The sequence below is a fragment of the Megalopta genalis genome, chromosome 4, assembly GCF_051020955.1.
Source record: "Megalopta genalis isolate 19385.01 chromosome 4, iyMegGena1_principal, whole genome shotgun sequence".
Classification (NCBI taxonomy): Eukaryota; Metazoa; Arthropoda; class Insecta; order Hymenoptera; family Halictidae; genus Megalopta; species Megalopta genalis.
This window is the reverse complement of record NC_135016.1, coordinates 5474698-5498988: the sequence shown is the minus strand read 5'-3', so window position 1 is coordinate 5498988 and position 24291 is coordinate 5474698. Positions and strand designations below refer to the sequence as shown.

Genomic DNA, 24291 nt, shown 5'->3' with positions numbered 1-24291 from the left:
AGAGACAGCCGGTGTGGCATTCGACAAAGGTTAATCGAATTATTTCCACCGGTCGGCGAGCCTCCCATAATGTTTTATTCATCGGCGATAAAACGGGTCATGGGTCGAGCCGCTTTAATTCTTCGACCAGCAATAAACGGCGATCACTTCTGCTAGCATAATCTTCGGTGCTGCGCCATTTGTCGCCCACCTCGAGCACGGCGCGGCTGCGGCACCCCGTCGCCCCGGCCCTTCGTAATCGACCGTGACCTCGCGCAACGTCGATTAAATCGTCTACGAAATGTCTGCGGCGATCTCAGAGATACCGGGAACCTTCTTCCGCGCCGTTGTCAAATATTTGGAGTGCCCGCGATTAAATCGAATCGAGTCCGCGGAACGCCGGAGACGATGTTCGTCGTCGATCGGAAATTTCTAATGTTCCACTTTTCAACAATAAGATATTTCCCGATCGGCGCGGAATAAACTTTCCTCTGCTACCGATTTTCACGGAATTTTCGAAACAATGGAATAATTTGTTCGACGCGAGTGCTAAAGTGTTTGGCATACCTGTTTGTTTATCGACATGCAATGCATGGCTTCGTTTTTTATCTATGAACACGACACTGTTTCCGTCAGCGGAATACATTTTTCTCGCCCGACTCCCGCAAGTAGGTGTTTCTGGAACAACGGAATCATTTTCTTGGCGCAACTGCCTAAGCGTTTGGAATATCTGACGGCTCATTGACGACAATGTACGCTCTATCTAATCGGACGCGACACTTTTCCGACGTCGGAATAAATTCCTCCCTTGCTGCGAGTTTCGCGAAATTTTTGGAAACGCGATAGAATAGTGTAATGTCTCCCTTACCGACGCTCGGATTCTCTTCCCAAATTGTCCATTGCTGTGCGTAATCCGAGCGTCAATTAAGGAGACATTACTGTACCTTCGTGCGATGTTTCGTTCGCCTTTGCCAGGACACACGTGGAATACACGAAACGATCCCCGAAAACGGGAATTCGCACGACGACATTCTTTTCCATGTGTTTCCATGTCCGAAAGCGCGCGAGTTTTATCTCGGAGGTGTCCCCGCGAATTTGATTAACGCCGTAAGAAGCACGTCTCTCAGTGGAATTTGCAGTTACTCGGAGCAGCAGTTAAGATATGGAAACCAAATGGGTGCCATTTTTCTCTCGGAAGATTCCCCGTGAATAATTTGACACCGTGGAGTATCGTTCAGGATGCTTAAAATCTCGAGGCAGGGGAACGAAGGAAGCTATTAGGCTAAATTATTCGAACGAAGAAAACTATTTCTTCCGAACTTCGTTTACCCCCAAAAAAATTGGCGTAAGAAAAATTGGCTATTCGTGTCCTCTGGTTCATCCAATATTTATAACGCTTTTCGATAACACGCTCGCTCTGCCACGTGCAGCCTCGACTAGACAACTTTTTTCCCCCCGGGAACATTACTATCATACGGTCTCTTTATATACGATTGAACGGTACACAATCTTTTTTCGAACTGCACGCTGTTTGTCTCGCAGGTCAAAATCCGAAGTTTATCGTTCCCGCGACACCCGTTTCATCCGGGAAGTACAACTAGACATTCGGGAATTACGAGTGAGTCATTCTCGCTCGAAAGCGGTTTTTTAAAAGTAAGGCGCTCGGAAAGTAGGACTTTTCTCCGACTTCGTTTCGAACGTTTCGAGCATCGATGTTTTCGATGCCAGAATCCAAAGTTTACCGTCCGGGCAGCACCGATCGCGCGTTATTGCCGCGATCAACGCGTGTGCTTCATCTGTGCTCGTTGCCACCGTGCTGCCGGCTATCATAATGGTAATGAAGACAGAAGAGGTGTGAGCGACTCCAGAGAACATGCGTACGGTCGTGGAGGTGGTACACTTCAGGTCTTGACCTGGAACACGTTAATACATTCGCGTGGATGCATGTAGGCTGCAGTCGGTGTGGTTGCACCGCGGGCAACATCGCAGACGCTGCAGCAATTTCGCGGTGTTCCTTAAAAAATTAACTGGCCGGCAGACTCGCGATACGGATCAGGTAAAAAGCTGCTTCATCAGTGTCATTTTCTGAACGATCTCTCGCGTACGTTGTCGCTTCGCGCGAGTGTACTATCTTTCGAGAAATACAGTAATGTCTCTCTAACTGACGCTCAGATCGTCTACAAAAATGGACGATTTACGTAGAGAAGGTACAATGATTCGATCCTTGCGGTTCATTTTTATAGTCACGAATTGTCAACAACTATAAAAACGAGATGCAAGGCACGAATAATCGTATCTCCTTCTCCTCAAATTGTCCAGTTTTGTGGACAATCTGAGCGTCAGTAAGGGAGACATTACTGTATAATTAAATCCTTAGTCTTCTTAGAAACCTACGAAACTAATTGTCTAAATTTTTATGCTACGATACGCGTTAAAAAAAATCTAAAAAATACAATCCTGGTTTATGGAAAAAATGTGTTGCATATCTGATAAACTAGTCGCTCCAAGATCTAAAATTCTAGACATTTGAAAAAATGGAGAATTTTGAAAGATGCGACACGATTATTCGATCTTTGCGGTTCATTATTATAGCCACGAATTGTCAACAACTATAAAAACGAGATGCAAGGCACGAATAATCGTATCTCCTTCTCCCCAAATTGTCCAGTTTTGTGGACAATCTGAGCGTCAGTAAGGGAGACATCACTGAACAGTAAATTCTCCTTAATTTTCCTTCAGCTCGTGAACAAAAATTTGCGAAGAGAAGATACGATTATTCGAACCCCTCACTTTTATGGTTGCCGATTGTCAACAATTGTAAAAACGAGATGCATGGCTCGAATAATTGCACCCTCTTCCCAAATTGTTCATTTTTATGCCGCAAGAAAATCAGGGAGAATTTACTGCAATCGTCTTTGGATTCCACTTGCTTTCTCGAAGCTCGAACATCCGTTTTATTTTTATTTTTATCAACGAACGCTTATTTTTCGTTTCGAGAGAACTTCGACACGGTTTCGCGAACGATTACCTGGACAAACAAAACAATAGTTACGTAAGTTAAGCGATAGTTAAGAGCATCGTTAAATTAGCTTCGTTCGAGCGTGCATAAGTTTACTTTTAATTGGTGGAATATACGCAAGAGTATGTATACGAAGTCTCTTGGTCACCTGATGATGCAGTTTCCCTAGTTACAGGTTATTATTCGCGGATTTTATGCATTTATGACGAGAACGGGTAGTTGGAACAGAAAACAGCGACACTGTTAGGAGAATTCAACGATTTGATCACATTGTCTGTAACTAATTAAAATTATCCGAGACGAGGACAAACCTCTATGCATTTTAATTGTAATCCATAAACAAAATTTTCATTTCGCATAAAGATCTAGTTATATAATAATAATAATAATAATAATAATAATAATAATAATAATAATAATAATAATAATAATAATAAATAATAATATAATTTGCAAAATTTCAAAAAACATTTTCTCCAAACATTAAAATGAGTATTTCTCTCCGTTCGATTTTTGCAAGGTGGCGTAATGATCCGCGGTCTAAAAAGTGCGATAAAAGCGTCGACATCGATCCGAGAAATGCGCGTTAAAAAGTGCGGGGAAAAGTTATCGCCGTCAGCGACTGCGACAAAGTAGCAAAGGGCGTTCACCTCGCAAGCATCGGGCGTTACTCACGCGACCACGTTCGCTTTATTCGACGTTACTTCACTTCCTCGTGCGGTAATCGAGAAGAACCGAAGCAGTCTCCCGACGAAAGTGATACCCGTTTATATCCGTCGGCTGGAATTTAAATTGTTCCCGGTATCAGTGAATTAATTCGTCCACTCCGTCGGTGTTTCGCATCAATTATTCAGCGCACGCAAACGTGTGCCGGTAACGCAAACGATAACGTCATCGGATGACGCGCGACGTCTCGAACACAAGCCGACGACGGTGAATTTCGAGTTTACCGTACGCAGGTGGAGCACGTGGCACGCATAAGCCAGCCAGCCAGCTACGAAGAATCTTTGACTTCTCGTTTTTATCGCCGGTGCCACTTCGGAAACTCCATTAGCATACGACGAGCTCTCTGACTTCGTAACGTGTTCTTTTATTATACCGCGAATAATGGACCGACGCGTAGAATAGGAAACTAGTTGGAAACTTGGCGAACAGCGATGACGAAGGAAATTAGCGGCGCCGAATGCATCGTTTCCAATCGTTTCCACGAAATAATAAAGGGATCTTAATCGTCGCTGTTCGAAGCACGATATTGTACAAGGTGTTTTAAAATTATTATACAAGCGAGAAATGAGGAAAGAGAAATGTGATCCTCGGATCATTTTAAGGAACTTTTTCCTTAGCGGAAATGCAATCCGTCGTTTCGTTTGAGAGTTATTAAGGAAAAACGGTGACCAATGAGCGGCGAGATCGGCTGACGCGAAGTGGCCGAGCCAATGAGCGGAACTGAACGCCCCGCCTTGCGCCAGCCGAGCTGGCCTCTCATTGGTCACTGTTTTTCGTCGATAACTCGTAAACGAAGCCGCGGATCGCATTTTCGCTAAGGAAAAAGTTGCCTCAAATGATCTCAGGAACCCCTCATTTCCCGCTTGTACAATAAATTGCTGTGATCTATTTTTCGTTTCATTAATTAAGCTACTTCGATTTCGCGAGATTTTTCGGGGTTGATTTATCACGAACTCTGCAAGTAATCCACTCGAGTTTGGAAACGCGTATGTTTCTGTTTAATTACTTTCAATCATTGACAAAGTACGACATTTCGCTACAGTTGTAACCGGACTGCGGATCGTTATGCAAAATGAAAATTGTCCACGTCGATTGCAAGATACAGAAATTTAACAAAAATGAACCGCTTCTTTTAACAATTTTAATAACCTGAAAACAGTGCAATGACATTATTAAGTTCTTCGAATGTCTTCAGTATTTTGCGTTTCACCAGCTAATTTTTCTTTACAAGTGCATAAAATCCGCGGTCTAGTTACACAGCTCGTCGCAACGTCGCCAAATTCCCCGAAGGGATTTCGTCGAATTTTTCACCGCAGCTTCGATGCAACGAAGTTGCAAAAGGCAATACGCTTACTGTTCTCATTGCAAACTGAATGCAATGTCTAGAAAATCTTAACGCGCGCCGCGTGCTAATTCTGAATTCAAACGAGCTCGAGTGTTTCGAACGAATTTCAACAATGTTTCGCGATGGAAGAGGCTGCCTCGTGCAACCATAAGAGAATTACCCGGCCGACCTTTGCAACATCCGCAAATTGGAAACTGCGCGGACGTCGTCGCAGTTGACTTATCAGTGCATTCTCGCGAACAAAACAAAATTCCTGACCGGTGAGGCGAACGCGGCGGCGTCGGCTCCAGAAACGTCGGAGCAATCCCACGCGGTCGTGTATTGCCACGCATTTAGGCTCGTTCCGTGAATGATCCATTACTCACGCGATCCGGAACGCGGGGTCCCGATGGTGATCCGGACGGGTTCGTGGAACCGGCTGGTCGCGTGCTCGATCGAAAATAAATGCGAATCAGAAATTGGCGTGCTCGCTCGGGATCGCGAATGGCGCAGTTCATTCGCCCACGGCTCTCTTTCTCTCTCTCTACGCGGGTTGAAAAGTCAAATGTGCCACGAGCGATGCGTCGACGTCGGCGTCGCGGTGCCTCAGACGGCTAAGAATAGCGCGCGGCGATCGTTGCTTCTTGTCACCTTCGTCGTCGGTGCGCGAAGCGAGTTCGCGACTCGTCCGACGTTGTAAACAAATGTCGTCGCTGGCAGATATATCCGTCCATCTTTCTTCCACTGTCGTCGCACGTACCTCGCACCTTGCACACCTAGCCAACCCCTAAACACACCCCTCTTACCTGCGCGACGACTCGGTCCTCGCGCGATCTACGCTTCGAGTTTCTTTCGATCGGTTCGATCTCCGCTTCGCGTTCTCGCGCTTCCCTGTGGATTTGTCAATGTCGATGGATACGGTGACACGCGTTAATATTCGGACACATTTCGGTCTTCCGGCTGCCTTTGTACATTTAAAGGTCATCGAATTGCTCAATTTACAGAAATTGCGTTAAATAAGTTGCTGCGTCACTGGGAACAATGAAAAGAGTAATAGATGTACAAGAAGAATCGTTAAATATACATATATATGATATATAATATCGAGAACTAAATGATTCGAAATTTTTCAGAGATGTTAAAGGCAAGTTTACTGTACAACGACTAAAATACTTGGTTTAATTTTATTATCACTTGGACTCGCAAAGCAAACAGAATACTCAGTTGTTCGCAACTTTTTTACGTGAGCCTACAACGACAATTTATAAAACGCGTTTTGCACAACTCGATCTGCACGAAATTTCTGGCAAATTTTGTCAGAATAAAAACGTCCACGTTCACCAGAGCTGCAAAATGGCACCGAGTGCCAAGGGTTAAGACTACAGGAGAGATATAGAAAACTATTTTCTTCAATTTAAAAACTATTCTTCAATTTAAAAACTATTCTCCAATTTAAGAACTGTTCTTCAATCTAAAAACTATTCTTCAATTTAGAAACCACAATCCAGTTTAAAAACTATTCTTCAATTTAAAGACGATTCCTCATTTTATTATACAATGACACGGTTCTCAATGGGTTTACACCAGCAGACGTTCGCCGGTGTAACTTCTCTACATTGTGAATCCGCGATCCTTCGCCCCTTGTTCTGGCGACGATTACAACGGCGCGTGTCCCACCTGTCCAAATCGCTGATCCTGCCGCTGGGGACACGTTTCGTTGTTAAATTTATCATCGACTGTTCGACGACGGATCGCATTCGCGGCGCATTGTCGCTATTTATACGTGTGTTCGTGCATTGTTCGTCACACCGGCTACCTCAAGATTCTATTGTTAGCGTCGTCGGTTGACTCACAAAAGGTACCGGAATGTCTCTCTTATTGGCGCTCCGATTGTCCACAAAAATGGACAATTTAGGAAGAGGAGATACGATTATTCGAGCCTTGCAGCTCGTTTCATCGTGTCAACGATTATAAAAGCAAGGATCGAATAATCGTATTTCCCAAATTGCCCATTTTCGTGGACAATCGGAGCGTCAATTAGAGAGACATTAGTGCACCAGAATTTTCTCATCTGCAGCGGCAAGGAGATTCATCCTTTCGCTGGTCAGCCACGACCACGCGCTGCTTAGTGTCGCGATTCAAATCCGCAATCCCTTCGTGAATAAAATACGACAGATGGATTGTGGATCTTCCTACATATTTTTTACATACATTGACGTGAAATTTGTATAATGAACATTTAGCAAATACAAGGAAATATTGATTATACAAACAAATAATCGAAAGATTCGTGTACTTGTCCAGTTCAAAAGATATTTTACGATCGCAATGGTATTAACCCTTTGCACTCGAAGCTATTTTAACTGTAAATCTAAAATAATTCTTTTGATTTATAGTATCTTCATTTTATATGGCAGAGTGCATTTTATGCATGCGAAATTGAGTCTTGCGACTTACGCAACGGTTACACTTTTAACAATTTCTTTAAATTTAACTTTGTTAATGTAATAAATATATCTATATAATTATCTTAGAACGTGATATAAGAAATTTCAAAGGTGCCTCGGAGTCAGCACTCGAGTGCAAAGAGTTAAAAGATCAAATTTTGTACAGTATCGATAATTTAAAAAGATGATTAGCTTCTCGAAATCAATCGTAAAAGATATATTTTCAAGTGGTCGTCCGTTTTCTCATTGAACGCTCGTGACGCACCGGAACTGCGATTCTCGTGGCTTCTGGCGTGAGGACAATGTCTCTTGGCCGCCTTTTGGCAGTTTATACGCCTCGAGTTAGCGCGGGGCACAATGCCACCATCGAACAGTCCTCTTAACTCCGAACAAAAGTAATTCACGTCTTCGATAATCTAAATCGACATCGAAGAGCGATAATGTATACTGTATTTTCAGGAACAAGATAACGGTTTTAGTAATAATTCCGCCGGCATGTATCGCGGCGAAGTATGAATAATTGAATTGCTGATAGAATCGTAGGTGACGCGAGCATTTAATCTAATCTACCAGGATCGATAAATCTGTCAACGCAGTTAGTACCGATATTATTTGTTCCCAGAACGCGTTCTTTGGTCGACGAAGAAAATATTTTCCTCCGCTCGATGCTCGACTAATATGTTGTTACTGCAATAAATGTGTACACGATCGAAATATTATTAGCATCAAAAATATATACACGACTGAATTATATTGTGAATATAAAAAATATGTACGGGTCTAAAATATTATGGATATAAAAAATATATACAGGTCTAAAATATTATGGATATAAAAAATATATACAGGACTAAAATATTATGGATGTAAAAAATATGTATAAAATAAATAAATAGGTCTATGATATTATGAATATAAAAAATAAATACAGCTCTAAAATATTATTATCAAGAAAAAGGCCAATAAATATTATATATAATATTATATATAAATATAATATAAGTTTCTACATTTCATTGCAGCAAAATCTCTTTGCTTCGTTATAAAGTGAGATATTAAAGTATACTTAGAACGCCGCGTCTTTCGTCGTGTCCCTAAACTAACGATAATCCAAATCTTCCTCTTTCTTTTTCCAGGAGAAGAAGGAAGTGAAAGATGCTGAGAATCGCGTCAATCGTGGGCCTGTTGGTCCTGATGTTCGTCACGACGGTCTCCGCTGCGAATCGCTGCCTGACAATGCGCGACGGTACGTCCTCTCAACTAGTTAACAGTCTAATCACTGGATAAGACTGACCCAGTTGATCGATTCAACTGTGAATCTTGTTATCTCGATTAAAACATCGTTTCACTTCGCCAGAGGTCACTCCGAAGCAAACGATCTACCTGAACAAACGGGTGTTGCACATCAACTTCGAGGTGTCGCGGAGGGTGACGCAGCGGCTGTCCTCGCAGATCATGAAGATATTCCTGCAGGAGGTGCTGGGATACGGGAACGTGAACGTCCTCGAGAGTGACGACAACTTCGACCTGTTCGAAACGTTCACGAGACTGGCGAACGCAACTTTCGTGATCATGAACGACAGATCGAACAAGTCGGACATGTAATGCAACTTCTGTTTCTTGCTTCGCTCCACCCCCGTTGCCGTTTATCGAACCGTGAATCGTTATGCATCGATGGTCTCAGCGCGCGATGCGGACGCGCATTTGTATCGACACAAATAAATAGCATAAATTCTTTCACTTCGAAGATGCTTTCGACCGATTCGCAGTCGAATCGTTAGACTGCGGATCTTTGGGCGAAATGAAAAGCATCGTCTGTTTCTTTTATTTATGCTTAAATTTTGTTATTCGATTCAGAGGCGTTTCACTCGCGCATTTCAAGTCCCGCAGTTCTTACTACGGACGGATCTTGCCATGCATAAATCGTGATTTAATTGAGAAAGTTCCATGTTCGTATATCTCTGCTTAACAGCGTACTATATTCGTTTGCGGAAATGTTTACGAACAGCGGAAATATTGCGAAGTTATCTGTCGTCCGCGATTGCTTTATATAAATAGGTAGCTGGAAGATAAGGATATCGATAGAAAACAAACGATACCGTCAATGCGCAACAAGCGCATAGACACGGACATCGATCGGGCAGACGAATTTGAATCGCAATTTCCGCTCGGAACGTCGCCGCAATTTTTCGACGTAGCCTCGACCGATCGTACTCTTTCCGATTTTACTATGGTTACACAATCGGGAAACCGTTTAATACAAAACCTCGAACTCTATTAAGGTCACTTAAAGAAGCGCGAGATTCTTCCATAACGATTCGATTTATGTAACTGAATCATCTCGCGATAGTACGATCCGTTCATTGAGGAAAACTTTGTATCGGCGCACAAAAACAACCATTATTATCGCAACGGACCACGGTTAATTGTCCAATTTCGTTCTCTTCGATTACCCTATTCTCGTTTTCCGCGAATTCGAGTTATCTTGGAATTGTCGCCGCTGCAGATGAGGAAGTTCGCTGTTTTATAGTTTTTCTTTATCGCTAATTATGTATTGCGATAAGTCCATTGCGTTTTTTCCGCAATAGAAGACAATGGCAGCTTTTGCAATGTAACGCAACGACTCGTTGACCAACCCAATGCACGCTGTCTCCAAAAATTGCTCAGAATACGAAAATGAGAGGTTCCCGAGGTCATTCGAAGTAACTTTTTCCTTGGCGCGAATGCGATCCGCGGTTTCGTTCGCGAGTTATTAACGAAAAGCGCTGACCAATGAGAGGCGGGATCGGCTAGCGCGAGGCGGCCGAGCCAGTGGGCGGAACTGGGCTTCGTCCGCTGGTTGGCTCGGCCGACTGGCGCCAGCCGAGCTCGCCTCTCATTGGTCAGCGTTTTTCGTGAATAACTCGTGAACGAAGCCGCGGATTGCAATCACGCTAAGGAAAAAGTTACTTCAAATGACCTCGGGATACTGTATATCGATCTAACGAGGAGACGAACGTATTCAATGCATGACGAATTTCACGGTTCCCTCTGGCAAAATACATCGGAATCGTCGGCTATTTCCGACCAGCAAAAATTCATTCGTTGAACCATTTTGTTTCTGGTCGAACAGAGAAAAGCAGCCGCTGGTGAACATGGAGACCTGGTTCCCGTCGCAAATAGACCCAACGCCCTTCTACAGCGACTACGAAGACATCGTGAAGGACTTAGGCTCCGTAGGCCCACGGGGCCAATTCGGTTGGTTCGTCCCGGAAGCGTTGTCCAGGACCGGAGAGTCCTGGGCCACGTTCGCCAGGCCCGACACCGCGGCACGATTCAACGTAGACGAGGAGACCCTGTCCATGATCAGGAACTACACGGTGGATCCGTACACCAAGCAGTATTATTGCAACGAAAGCTTCTGTCGCCAAGGAATGTACGTTCCCGAACAGTGCCAGGGTGGACAGCCCTGCGCTCTGTTGCTCACCAGTCGTCCGGACGTCACCAGCTTCGTGCGGGCCGATATCGACGAGATGAAGCTGTTCGTAAGAGTCGTCTGGGTCGGTCCGAACCTGAAGCATCTGACCGAGACTTTGACCAGCGACTATTTGAAGCAGGACCGTAAGACGATGGCGCCTGCTGGCAGCAGGTACGGCGGTCGCGTCTTTTGAGCTCGTCGATTCAATTCAGACCTGTTATTTTATTAGATCGAGTTCTCGATTCTCCGGAAATCGAAAGCGATCTCGTAGACCTTGACGAAGTTCGGCTTGTCTAGTAGATTTTCAAAGGAATTGTATTTCGAGTCGGTGGCGAAAATCGTGACAGTCACGATTGTTAAACTCCTGCGTTAAAATAATAGCGAGGCTCGCGATGAAAATTTGTCATAAGTATGAGCGTTATTTTTGTTAGGCTCTAAATCGAATTGGATTCTTCTGTAATTCAAAAGCTAAAAATGAAAGAGGATGAAACAAAAGTCGCAGGGAACAAAAATTGTTTTAATCAATGTCATGTTTTTACGAGGAAAATGATCAAGAGAAATGCAACATTGTGAACGCATCGTAAGAATTGAAACAAGATCATCGAGTCTAGATAGAGCATCTTCGAAAAAACGTTTCGGGACAATTGTTCAAAAATCGTCCGATTAGACCTGAACATCGTGATCTGTGCAATCGTGAAAATTTTTCGCCAGTTTTCAGGAAAAGCTAATGATTAGTACCCATCGAAACGCACTCGGGAATCTATGGCCTTTTAGTGGCGACAGAGTCGACGACGGGTTATTCCAGTTTAGAAGTTCGAATCAGTTCGACGTTTTTCGCGTTACGATTCTATGTAATGCACGTACGTTGCGCGTGATTCCCAGGCACCAGTGATTCTTATGTAGAAACGCGAAGTATCGGGAAACCGGTTGCATAACGCTCGCAACACCGATAAGGGACTCGAATATCGGGAAACGTGGCTGTCAACACACTCACGTAGGAATCTATGGATTTCTGTGCGGTCTGCTTGACACGAGGATGAAAAGGTTGCACTGGATAGTCGCGCAGATAACCGTTCAAAGTCAAATTCCGTGAGACGTTATCACTCGACTGCAACCTTGTGACTCCCTGCTTCAACCTCTTTTCACGCCATATCGATAACAAGATCTTCCGAACTTGTGATTTTAAACATTGATCGGTTCTAGAATATTTTTGTATTTTCTCCTTGAATATACACCGTCCATTTCCTGCGAATGGAAACGCCTCCGAAACCGTTAGGAAATTTTCATCGTGACTAAAAATACCATAGATTTCAAGATCGAAGCTTCCTTTACCGAAAAACCTTTAGAAAATTGAGATACGATCTTTTTTTCATCGTTCTATCGAGCTTTGACCGAACACTGTGCCGCCAACTCTATAATAACGTACGACACGCCGCGAGTGCTTCATTTGTTCGTAAAACAGCTAAAAAAAAATCGTACATTAATTTTCGAGGATCGATTGGAAAGAGGAAGCTTCGGCCTTGAAATCCACAACGATAAAAGTCGCGAAACAAATTTTCCAATGTTTTCGCAGACGTTTCGATGCGCGCGATATTTTCGAGCAACGTGTCTTCGATCTCCCACCGTGTCACTTACATCATCGCTATATCGTTCGCGAAAACACCTTACGCAAAAATGAACCATGGACCGTAAAAGTAGACGCTCGAAGCCTTCAAATGAGACCAGTTTTATGACCGTGCAATTTTCTCGCAAGCGATTACGACAGTTCAAACTTGAAATTCGAGATTATCAAGATCGCTGAAACATCTCCACCCGCGCCGGTGCTTCCATTATTCTCTCTCCTCAAGGTTAATTACACCAAATCGTTGCCACGGAGCGCAAACAGAGCCGATCCCGAAACGGTTCCCCAAACAATTCGTCGCTTCGCAGCGTTTTTTTTTATTATCGCCTCAGCCGAAAAACAGCGGGCGTCTGGCCCGCGGCTATTTCGGCGCGAATTTTTGCCGGCGCGAATTTTTGCCGGCGCGAGAATTAAGAACACCTACGCTAAATCATTTCTCGATGGGAGCCCTAAAATTCCATGTTTCAAAGAGCATACGATCATCCTTGTCAATTGTATCGCTCCTAATTAGGATAATTATTATCGTCGTACAATTACCGTGCAACTTTTGTTTTAACAAATTTGCTCAAAATTTACGGGTAACTCGTGAAACGTCGAGATAACGATCACCAGACTGCGGATCTTATTAATCTTAAGCACTATTTAATATAGTACAAAAATATTAGAGCAATTTAAGATCGTTATAATATTATTTCCACTTAATTAAAACACTTAAAAGAAATACATTTTTACACCAGCATCTGTTTCGTACAACTGTTGCTGCAAATTTTGATCTCGCGTAAAGATCCGCGGTCCAACGATGATCGCATAATCGAATGGAAAAATGAACAAAATAACTTGCCTCTAAAGCAAAACTTTTCACATTTTCACGCTTCGTAGTTTCGATCTTTGTCCCGCGATTCGAACGGTGTACGACGTTTTCCAGATCGCTGGTGTTCCTGCACTGGGCCCCGAGCAGCATCGTTTCGAACGAGGCGGACTTCCGTGCGATTCTGTTCCCGCGTTGCAAGTCGCCGCAGTCGAAGGAGGTCAGCTGCGGCTACAAGAGCAGCCGGTTGACGAAACTGGTCTGGAGGAGGCTAGAGTTCGCGGCGAAGTCCGCCTACGAGGCGATCAACGCCGTGAACTTCGAGGACGACATATACGAGAAGCTGATCGATCGTTACAACAAGCAGTCGGGGACGATGAGCGAGGAGGACATCGCCTGCGGCTGGCTGAGGGACAACCTGGACTACGCGTTGAGGGAGTGGCTGCCTTACAAGAGCCACAACACCCTCTACGTCGGCGGTATCTTTCCCATGAACACGGCCTTCTACTCCGGCAAGTCGATCTACATCGCCAGCATCATGGCCAAAGATGCTATCAACGTCAACAGGACCGTTCTCGCGAACTATAACATGTCGGTGATGGCCAAGAATGGACAGTGCAAGTCGGACGTGGTGCTCAAGTCGTTCGTCGACTTCGTGATCACCAAGGAGTTCGACAAGATGATCGGAGTCCTGGGCCCCGCGTGCTCGGAGACCGTGGAGCCTTTAGTCGGGGTCTCCAAGCATTATCACAAGGTTGTGATCAGCTACAGCGCCGAGGGTTCCACGTTCAACGATCGCACGAAATACCCGTACTTCTTCAGGACGATCGGCGAGAACAAACAGTACAAGCACGTGTATCTGGAGCTGTTCAAGAAGCTGAAGTGGAAACGGGTGGCTGCTCTGACCGAGGACGGCCAGAAGTACACGGAATATATATCGTATATGGAGGACATATTGAGGACAAACGGGATCACGTTCGTCTCGAACTTCAAGTTCCCGAGGGAACGCGAGTCGGGAGGGATGACGAAGGTAGGGACCGTGTAGAAACGTTTTTTAGAACGTGTTTAAATGTTTATCGTTTAATGTCTCCCTTACTGACGCTTAGATTGTCCACTAAATTGGATAATTTGGGAAGAGGAGATACGATTATTCGAGCCTTGCGGCTCGCTTTTATAATTGTGGACAATTTATAACTATAAAAATAAACCGCAAGGCTTAAATAATCGTATTTCATATGAACAAGGCTATGTTAACTCAGTCAGCATGATTTATAATAAGCATCGTCGAAGACGTCGCGAAGACGTTAGAAATTAAGACATACGAGCGACAGGAATTGCCTCGCTCTGTCAAGAAATTAAATAACACTAAATCTATCAAGCATTAAAGACGTCCGACATGTGCTGATCTATAGAAATCACAAGACTAAATTTATTCAGATCATTTTCATCGTAACGTGTGCTTAAATTGAGAAATGTATTCAATCATTCCTTAGAAAAGTAGCTCTATAATATCAAAAATGTTTAAACAAAAAATGTGGAACTGGTCATTTTAACCGCCATGGTAGGTTTAGTGTTAAGAACGAAGAAATGCTGGCAACTATCAAGGGTCAAAGGGTTAAATATGAAGTACAGCAGCGGTTTAGCTGTAATATTGACTCATTCCCCCTCGAGAAGTTTGAAATAAATTCGAATGATTCGGTTCGCAGTATCTGCAAGATCTGAAGGAGAAGAAGGCGAAGATCATCATCGCCGACGTGAACGATCAAGTGGCGAGACAGGTGATGTGCGAGGCATCCAGGCTGGAGATGACCGCTGCACAGGTACTCAGATTACGACTACAGTAATTTCTCCCGGAAATGCGAAATTTCAGGTTGCCGTGAATTTCCCTGTGCTAGTCCTACGCCTATATAATTTACTACTACGTCGATGCCAAGGGTCGACGGAGTCGGTCAAGCATGTGTTGCGATGCGAATTCCTGGAAGACGATACAAAATGATCCGATCGCGACTTAGTATTCTCGGATCTGCCGGTTTCAACTCCGACCTCCGAACATTTCCGGGAGAAATTACCGTGCTTCGAATCGGCTTGTACCAATCAACAAGACCGCATTCGATCGTGTGATCACACTTCTGTGAATCGTGTCACCATGGTTGCTTAGAAATGATTTGTTTCACGCGATCGAAGGGCTACGTTTGGTTCCTGCCAGTCTGGCTTCGACCGCAATGGTACGACACGGATCGCTACAACGATACCGGCGACACCGTTCCGTGCACCACCTTGGAGATGAGCAAAGCGATCAACGGCTACCTCGGCATCTCGCACGCGGCATTCGGCTCCAACGATGCCATCATGCAGGAGAACATCACCGTCCGGGCATGGCGCGATCAATACGAACAGAAGTGCAAGGATAGCGGCCAGCCACCCTCCAATTACGCTGGTTACGCTTACGACGCGATGTGGACTTACGCGTACGCGATGGACAAGCTGCTCAAGGAGAACGAGTCCTACGTCTTCACCCTTCGCAACCCGCAGACCGTAGACAGGCTGACGACTATCATCGGCGAGATGGACTTCTATGGGGTGAGTTATGTCAAGGTTATGTCAAGGTGATCGTTTCTTTCGATCATTTATACCAATTGAAAATAGTGTAACTATGTTATCAAATTTGACTTATGTCTATGGAATGTTATATTTCAGCTAGCAATTTTTGCCATAACTACGTAAAATCCGCGGTCTAGTAATAATCGCAAGCTTGGATTTGATCGATCGTTCCATAAATTTTTTAAAACAGTTTGACGATGGATTTTCAGTTGTTTCTGTTACACAAATCTGATCCTAGAATAGCCACGATACAACAATATCGCGTCATGTTTCTCGAATAAAATGCATCCGTCGCCACCGTGCCGGCGTGAAAATGGCTGCTACAAACGAATCCTCCGCATTTAAAGGCACATACGAATGCGATTTCGTTCGATCTCGAACCAATACTGCTGGACAGCGCGACCAAAATTATTAAAGCAATTGCAAGAGAGACGTCGGCGATCCAAGATTGTAAACGGAGATAAGAAGAGCAATAGTTTACAAGCATGGGGAACAATCGTGCACCGTTGTTCCCGTAACCATGACATTTATTAGAATTGTATTTTACGCGAGCACTTAGGTCCTGCGGGAGGGACTGAACTTCCTGAAGACATAGTCGACGAGGAACCGACTCGTTCCTCGACAGTTCCAACTATATTTTTTGACCCTTTTACGCTAAATATTCGGCGACTCGATAAGGCGACCGTGTCGCTCTGAAACTCGCAGTGGCGTGCGAAAGTTCTCGACCAAATAGATTTTTTCCGCTTCGGAGAATTCCGGTGTCAAAAATTTGGCGTTCCTTTGTTTACAAAAGTTACGACTGCGATGTGCTCAGCTAAATCCCAAGGTGTATTCTAGAGGGACTGTGGTCCGATCTCTTGCTCCAGGTGTCGGGGAGGATCAACTTTCTGGGCGGTCCGTCGAGGTACTCCGTGATCAACATCCTCCAATACATCGATAACGAGACCCGACTAGTGGGCAACTTCTATCCGAACGTCTCGACGGAGAAGCAGGAAATAGTCGGCGGTAGATTGGAGCTGAACGACTCCGCCATCGTTTGGCTGTCCCATAAAGTGCCGGACGATGGCTCGGAGCCGCCCCAGAGGTGCGTAATAGCAGGCTTCGCGGACTTCCTGAACGTGTCCTGCGGCGTCGCCTTCGTCATCGTGAACATATTCGGTATCGGTGTGCTGGCTATGACGGTGATCATCGGTTTCATCATCATCAAGAGAAAGTAAGTGAGCCTTCGACACCTTCGAACGCCGTCGGATTACGATCTCTTGGTAACGTTGCCAACGAATTGTTCCACCAGGTACGACGAGAAGGTGAAGTTCCACGAGATGTACATGAAATCTTTGGGCCTGGATTTCACGCAGGGGAACACCTCGGACTTGGACAAGTGGGAGATCCCTCGAGACAGAGTATTGATCAATCGGAAGCTGGGGGAGGGTGCCTTCGGCACAGTTTACGGCGGCGAGGCCTTCTTCCCCGACAACGGCTGGCTGGCCGTGGCGGTGAAGACTCTGAAAGTCGGCAGCTCCACCGACGAGAAGCTGGACTTCCTCAGCGAGGTGGAGGTGATGAAGAGGTTCGAGCACAAGAACATCATCAAGCTGCTCGGTGTCTGTATCAAGGGCGAGCCGGTGCTCACCGTGATGGAGTTCATGCTCTACGGGGACTTGAAGACCTACCTTCTCGGTCGTAGACATCTCGTGAACGATCAAAGTTACGAGGACTCCGACGAGATCTCTAATAAAAAGTTGACCGCGATGGCGCTGGACGTGGCCAGGGCACTTAGCTACCTGGCGCAGCTGAAGTATGTTCACAGGTGAGTCAACGATCCTCTGTTTGCCCTCGCTTGAACCCGAGGAGGCTGCCTATTTGAACTTCGATCGATCGGTCGGTCCACTCGAGGGTTAAAACAATCGTTTTCTTCTCAGGGACGTTGCGTCTCGCAATTGCTTAGTCAACGCTCAACGCATGGTGAAGCTTGGGGACTTCGGCATGACGAGGCCCATGTACGAGCACGATTACTACAAGTTCAATCGCAAAGGTACCGAAAGACCGTTGGTCAAGATTTATGGATCCACGACGACCAGAAGCGACTGACATCTTCGGTTTCAGGAATGCTGCCAGTTAGATGGATGGCTCCAGAGTCGTTAGGCCTCGGGGTCTTCACTCCAGCTTCGGACGTCTGGTCCTATGGCGTCCTACTCTACGAGATTATCACGTTCGGTAGTTTCCCGTTCCAGGGGATGAGCAACAACGAAGTATTGGTCCACGTGAAGGCCGGGAACTCGCTGGTTGTCCCTAAAGGAGTCAGACTACAGTTGTGAGTGTCTCCAGCCTTCAAGCTTGCGACTTGTCGATCAGGACCTTAGCTACCTCGCGGATACCTCCGCGTGTATTCTAATTTATTTATTTAATATATTCTGATTTCGTCGTTGTGTGTTAATATTCGATTCTTAATCGATTCTTGACTTTATTGCTTTTATTTGGAGGACAATTTAAGGTGGATACTTGGACATTCGTTTGAAAAAACGGGACACTTTTAAGAATCCTGGCCAAGTAGTTAAATACAAATCTACAAAATTATTCTTACGTTTAGGTAGTGCAATAATGTCTCCCTAATTGACGCTCGGATTGTGCACAAAAGTGGACAATTTGGAAAGAGGAGATACGATTATTCGAGTCTTGCGGTTCGTTTTTATACGGTAATGTCTCTCTAATTGACCACAAAAATGGACAATTTGGGAAGAGGAGATACGATTATTCGAGCCTTGTGGTTTATTTTTATAGTTATAAATTGTCCACAATTATAAAAGCGAGCCGCAAGACTAGAATAATCGTATCTCTTCTTCCCAATTTATTCATATTACTGTAGTTACGAATTGTCAACAATTAAAGAGCCGCAAGACTCGAATAATCGTATCTCCTCTTCCGCAAATTGGCCACTTTTATAGATAATCTGAGCGTCAATTGGAGAGACATTACTGTATCTTGAAGAACGCGTGTAAAATTGTTGAGCTTGAAAAGTCGACACTGTTATCTTTAAACGTGTATCCTAGCGAAAGGTGTACATCATTATTCATGTATCCGGTATACATACGTACAGTGTACATTATCAGTACGCCGGAATAGTTTGCCTCGGGGAAGACCGGTCGCAATCAATTTATCATGTATCGCCGCGAAAGTTCCACAGCCTCGTGAAACATTATCCGTTCGAATGCGCAAGTGGTTTCAAACTTCGCCGGCGGTCTCGTATTTGATTCATTGAATTTAAAAGCAGTCGATCGACAATTCGTCGTCGTCTCGCCGGTTATCGAAATCGGGAACAAGTCTAACGAAAATTGTTATCGTTTCAAGGGAGTACTTGATATACTCCTGCTGGAGGACGGACCACACGAAGAGGCCGACGGCGCCGGAGATCGTGGACTTCCTGGCGACGAATCCTCGGATCCTGTCGCCGTGTTTAGACGTTCCTATAGCCAGCGTGCAGATAGAGCACGCCGGGCAAATCGACTTGCAGCTGACGGAGAACAACCGGAAGTTCTCGTTGTCCTGGCCGCACCGACAGAACAGTCGATCCTCGACGTCCGCCTCGAGCCCCCTCGAAATTCCGGACCCCCCTCTCCTGGACATCACCTGCCACGACAACAAGACCCCGGAGTGTCTGTTGGGCGACGTGGTCGGCGACATAGAGAGCTCGAAGCCGTTGTTGCCCAACAACGACAAGTCGGGGCCGGCGATCAGTCTGCAGTACTTCCAGCGCAACGAAGACGAGGGTCCTAAGTACGTGAACGTGCAGCCGGGAATGGCGAATCATACCGGGGCGAATCACAGCAGCTCGACCGTTCAGATAGAGGACAGGAACAGCAAGCCGACGGAGAACAGGAACAGCAAGCTGCCGGAGAACAGGAACAGCAGGCTGACGGAGAACAGGAACTCGGAGGACGTGTCGATTCTTTGACAGCAGCGACAGCGAGTGATAGCCAGGCAGAAATCGATGGTGTACCTCCGCAGGCGAGCCGAGGGCATATTTGGAAAATATGCGAAACGGCCGTACAGGAAGAGCAGCGTTTAGTAGGCCGGGGTAACTTCCGGCGGCCGATGACAGCCACTTCCGGTAGCGTACTTCCAGGTAGCTGACTCAGTTGACGCTGGGAAGAGAAGTCGAGAGAGAGTTCTTGGAACATCTGGAAATACTTGTCACGATTCTTATCGGGCTCGATGATTAATTAGCTGACTGCGGACTTTATGCAAACATTGTCGAGCAAAATTCAGAACCGGAAGAATTTAAAATTTAAAAATATCAATATTATAATATTGATATTATAATATTATAATTATATTATAATAAGAATTTAAAAATATCAATATTATAATATTGATATTATAATATTATAATTATATTATAAGAATTTAAAAATATCAATATTATAATATTGATATCATAATATTATAATTATATTATAATAAGGATTTTTTAAAAAAATATCAATATTATAATATTATAATTATATTATAATAAGAACTTAAAAATATCAATATTATAATATTGTTACAGAATTTGATAGCTGGTTCATTCGGTTCCGAGGATCGTGGCGAATATTTCAAGATGCTTCGCGTACTTAGTCTTTGTTTCCACGACGTTGTAGATAAGGAGCAAGGTACAAAAGGAGCAGAGCTCCGGAATTTATTTAACGCTGGTACGCGAGATTAATTGAACAATGTCGATATTCATTGGAAGCCGTGGGAACCAGTGGGAAGAGTGTACCAATACTGCAATAAACCGGTGCGATTTTCCTCGAGCAGGCAGAAAATGATGGAACTGATTTCGTACATTTTCGCTCAATCCATTTTCGAGACTGATACACGTAGGAAACTCAATGTTTGGTTGGCACGTTGGTGATGGAGAAAATATCTGGGAAACGTTCTACCATTTGTGTGATATAACGTACAGTAATACTGAAACCACTGATTTTTATTTTATAATAATTAGACTGCGGATCTTTGTGCAAAATACAAGATTGTCTGAGACGATCTCATGAAACAGATATTACATAAAATAAATTGAAAATAGTGTAACTGTGTTATCAAATTTGACTTACGTCTATGGAATGTTACATTTCAGCTAACAATTTTTGCCATAACTACGTAAAATCCGCGGTCTAGTAATAATCGCAAGCTTGGATTTGATCGATCGTTCCATAAATTTTTTAAAACAGTTTGACGATGGATTTTCAGTTGTTTCTGTTACACAAATCTGATCCTAGAATAGCCACGATATAACAATATCGCGTCACGTTTCTCGAATAAAAAGCATCCATCGCCACCGTGCCAGCGCGAAAATGGCTGCTACAAACGAATGTTCCGCATTTAAAGGCACAGACGAATGCGATTTCGTTCGATCTCGAACCAACACTGCTGGACAGCGCGACCAAAATTATTAAAGCAATTGCAAGAGAGACGTCGGCGATCCAAGATTGTAAACGGAGATAAGAAGAGCAATAGTTTACAAGCATGGGGAACAATCGTGCACCGTTGTTCCCGCAACCATGACATTTATTAGAATTGTATTTTACGCGAGCACTTAGGTCCTGCGGGAGGGACTGAACTTCCTGAAGACATAGTCGACGAGGAAACGACTCGTTCCTCGACAGTTCCAAGTATATTTTTTGACCCTTTTACGCTAAATATTCGGTGACTCGATAAGGCGACCGGGTCGCTCTGAAACTCGCAGTGGCGTGCGAAAGTTCTCGACCAAACAGATTTTTTCCGCTTCGGAGAATTCCGGTGTCAAAAGTTTGGTGTTCCTTTGGTTACAAAAGTTACGACTGAGATGTTCAAACTTCTTAGCACGAGTATTACCTTATTGCTTGCTTTTTCTTCAATTAGTATTACGACGAGAGAATTTGTGTTTATATTAGTTAACCCTTTGCACTCGGATGATACTTCTTAGCTGATAATTACGGTGCCTACCGAAATGAACAATTTTCATGAAATCTGTACCATCGCGATCTTTTATTTTTACTTAAACAGTCTAATTATTTTTGCTGATGACGATCTGAGAATATTCCCCCACTGGAAAGGGTTAACATATCGAATGAAAGAAAATAATGCGACAATTGCTGTTTTGCCATTTCTTACGTTTTCGTTGCATCGTGCCGAATATAAGACAAGCCTTTTCGTTTAGAAATATTTGTACGCCACTGTGGAACACGATCCTCTCGCTAGAACGATTAGGATCTTAGTGTAAAGTAAACATTCTCTGCATGCGAACCGTAGCAAATCATCGCAGAAGTCAATTGAAAATTGAAAGAAGTTCGATGAAATAAATTCATTTACTTCGAATATTTCTGATCTTTTTGCTCCGTTGCATTTCGTTAATTTCTGTCACAAATACATGCGAATCAGCAGTTCAATTACTACGTAGTAACGCAACGAAAACGGTTGCCGTCGCAGCGATCGCATCCAGCGACTATTCATCATTCATTTATCTAATTGTAAGCCGTTAATTAAGGATATTTATATGTACATAGAAATTACAGAGTCTCCGTCGCCGCGTGGTTCGATCCGTAAGCAATTGATTATTATCCGCGAAGTCCGACCCGTGGCAAGAGATTGTTTAAAGTGCAATAACATTCTACGTCTTGTACAAACGAAACGATGAAAGTATTGGACGACGTATCGGGCCGACCAATCGTACCGATTGGTTCCTCGTCCAGCTACGATTTAGCGAACCACGTTATTAGTACGAGTCGTACGTGAGTTCCACTATAAACTCGTGAAAATGACATTCGTTTCCCCGAACAGATCGCCTGGAATTTTTCTGATAAATGGCTGCAAGATGATCCTCCTTTTCTCTGTTCCGCGTGCGCATATTTTTCCAACCCTTTAGCGCTTCATTGGTTCGCGACGGTTTATTCGGTTCGACGCCATTATTATCATCTGGGCTGAAATAAATCCACGGAGAATAGAACGGGCGACGTTTCGAACATTTTCGTTTTCTTGGATAATAGTGAAATAAGATAAGAAAAATTTGTTAACATTGTAAAGCGCGCGAAGGGTTGGTGTACGACAATCTGCTTCTCGACGAATACTCAGACTCGATCGAATGCATCCCCTTGTTCATTCGCATGTTCCTAAGAGGGCCAATGGAAATTCAGACGATCTGGGGGACCGAGATGAATCAGTATATCGTGTCATCATATATGCGACTCTATTCGTCACGCGAGACATCCGAACCGGACGATTGTTCACGAGGATCGACAGAAAGTATTCTTAATTTTCATTCGAATTCCAGTAGGTGCGACAAGAGTTTCATTTTCGTTACAGTACTGATCAAAAGTATGGGACCATTGGAGCTACCTCTCTTCCAGATGAAAAAGTTCTTAATTAGGGATCAGACTCTTCCGTCGTCTCCGTGCACGAGATGTTTGCAGTGAAAGCAATTAGAGCCACATTGGATGCATTTTCTATTTATTCGAACGTATCGAATCGTTTCACGAAGTACAGCAAATTCTCCCCGATAACCGTAACTTTTTCGTTTCTAATTTTTTATATATGTATACGGAAATTTGTTCAACACATTCGTGAGATTATCCCGATTAAAACGAGACCGAACACGACATGCTTCAGACCATATTCATTCGATTACATTTTGATTGATTTTTATTTGATATAATCCGAAGATGTAATTCTAATTTCCTTTGATATATTTTTAGGAACACAGAAATATAGTCTGGAGTATACTATACATATTCAATTAGCTACAATAAGTGTTGCAAAATGTTATTCGCCGAATTCATGGCTTTAACGACCAATAAACGTCCCATACGTGATCGATAGCGTAAAAATCGCGAACAATAAAAGAACGATCGATCGAGCAACTGTTTTCCGATCGCGAAGAAATGTAAGACTCCGCATAAACGCATCGCGCATCGAACGGCGACACGCTTATGGTAGTACGTAGCTCATTTTCTTTTTCTACGTCGGGTGTAGTTAGATGATACAAATCGACCGGGAGTCTGTCTAATGACGACGCCTCTTCTCACCTTTATTTTTTTAACGAATCTGCTGCACCGTCAGGGACAGTACAATCTTTCCTAGTAGCTTTACTCGAGATGATTATTGAGACAAAGTATGTGTGTATGTATGTATGTATGTATGTATGTATGTATGTATGTATGTATATAAATAAAAAAGAAACACGACATTATTTATTCTCGAATTGTACAGTTGTAATTTTGTATTCGTTACAGATGGAGCATTATGTATTTGTAAAGTCACACGCTGTTCATCCACAGATACATCGTTAGCCCTTGACG

General features: G+C 44.0%; 1 protein-coding gene across 1 annotated transcript in view; it reads left to right on the top strand.

Annotated features, from left to right (window-relative positions):
- LOC117222594 (uncharacterized) overlaps positions 1-24194 on the top strand; it is a 54982-nt gene extending 30788 nt beyond the window's left edge. The window contains exons 2-12 of the mRNA XM_033474366.2: positions 8632-8741; positions 8853-9096; positions 10608-11123; positions 13499-14411; positions 15088-15201; positions 15566-15961; positions 16849-17195; positions 17274-17789; positions 17902-18014; positions 18086-18293; positions 19328-24194. Coding sequence (XP_033330257.2) covers positions 8651-8741; positions 8853-9096; positions 10608-11123; positions 13499-14411; positions 15088-15201; positions 15566-15961; positions 16849-17195; positions 17274-17789; positions 17902-18014; positions 18086-18293; positions 19328-19931 — 4062 coding nt within the window. The 5' untranslated portion in view covers positions 8632-8650 and the 3' untranslated portion in view covers positions 19932-24194. The remainder of the gene's footprint in view (positions 1-8631; positions 8742-8852; positions 9097-10607; positions 11124-13498; positions 14412-15087; positions 15202-15565; positions 15962-16848; positions 17196-17273; positions 17790-17901; positions 18015-18085; positions 18294-19327) is intronic.
- The last annotated feature ends 97 nt before the right edge of the window (positions 24195-24291 follow it).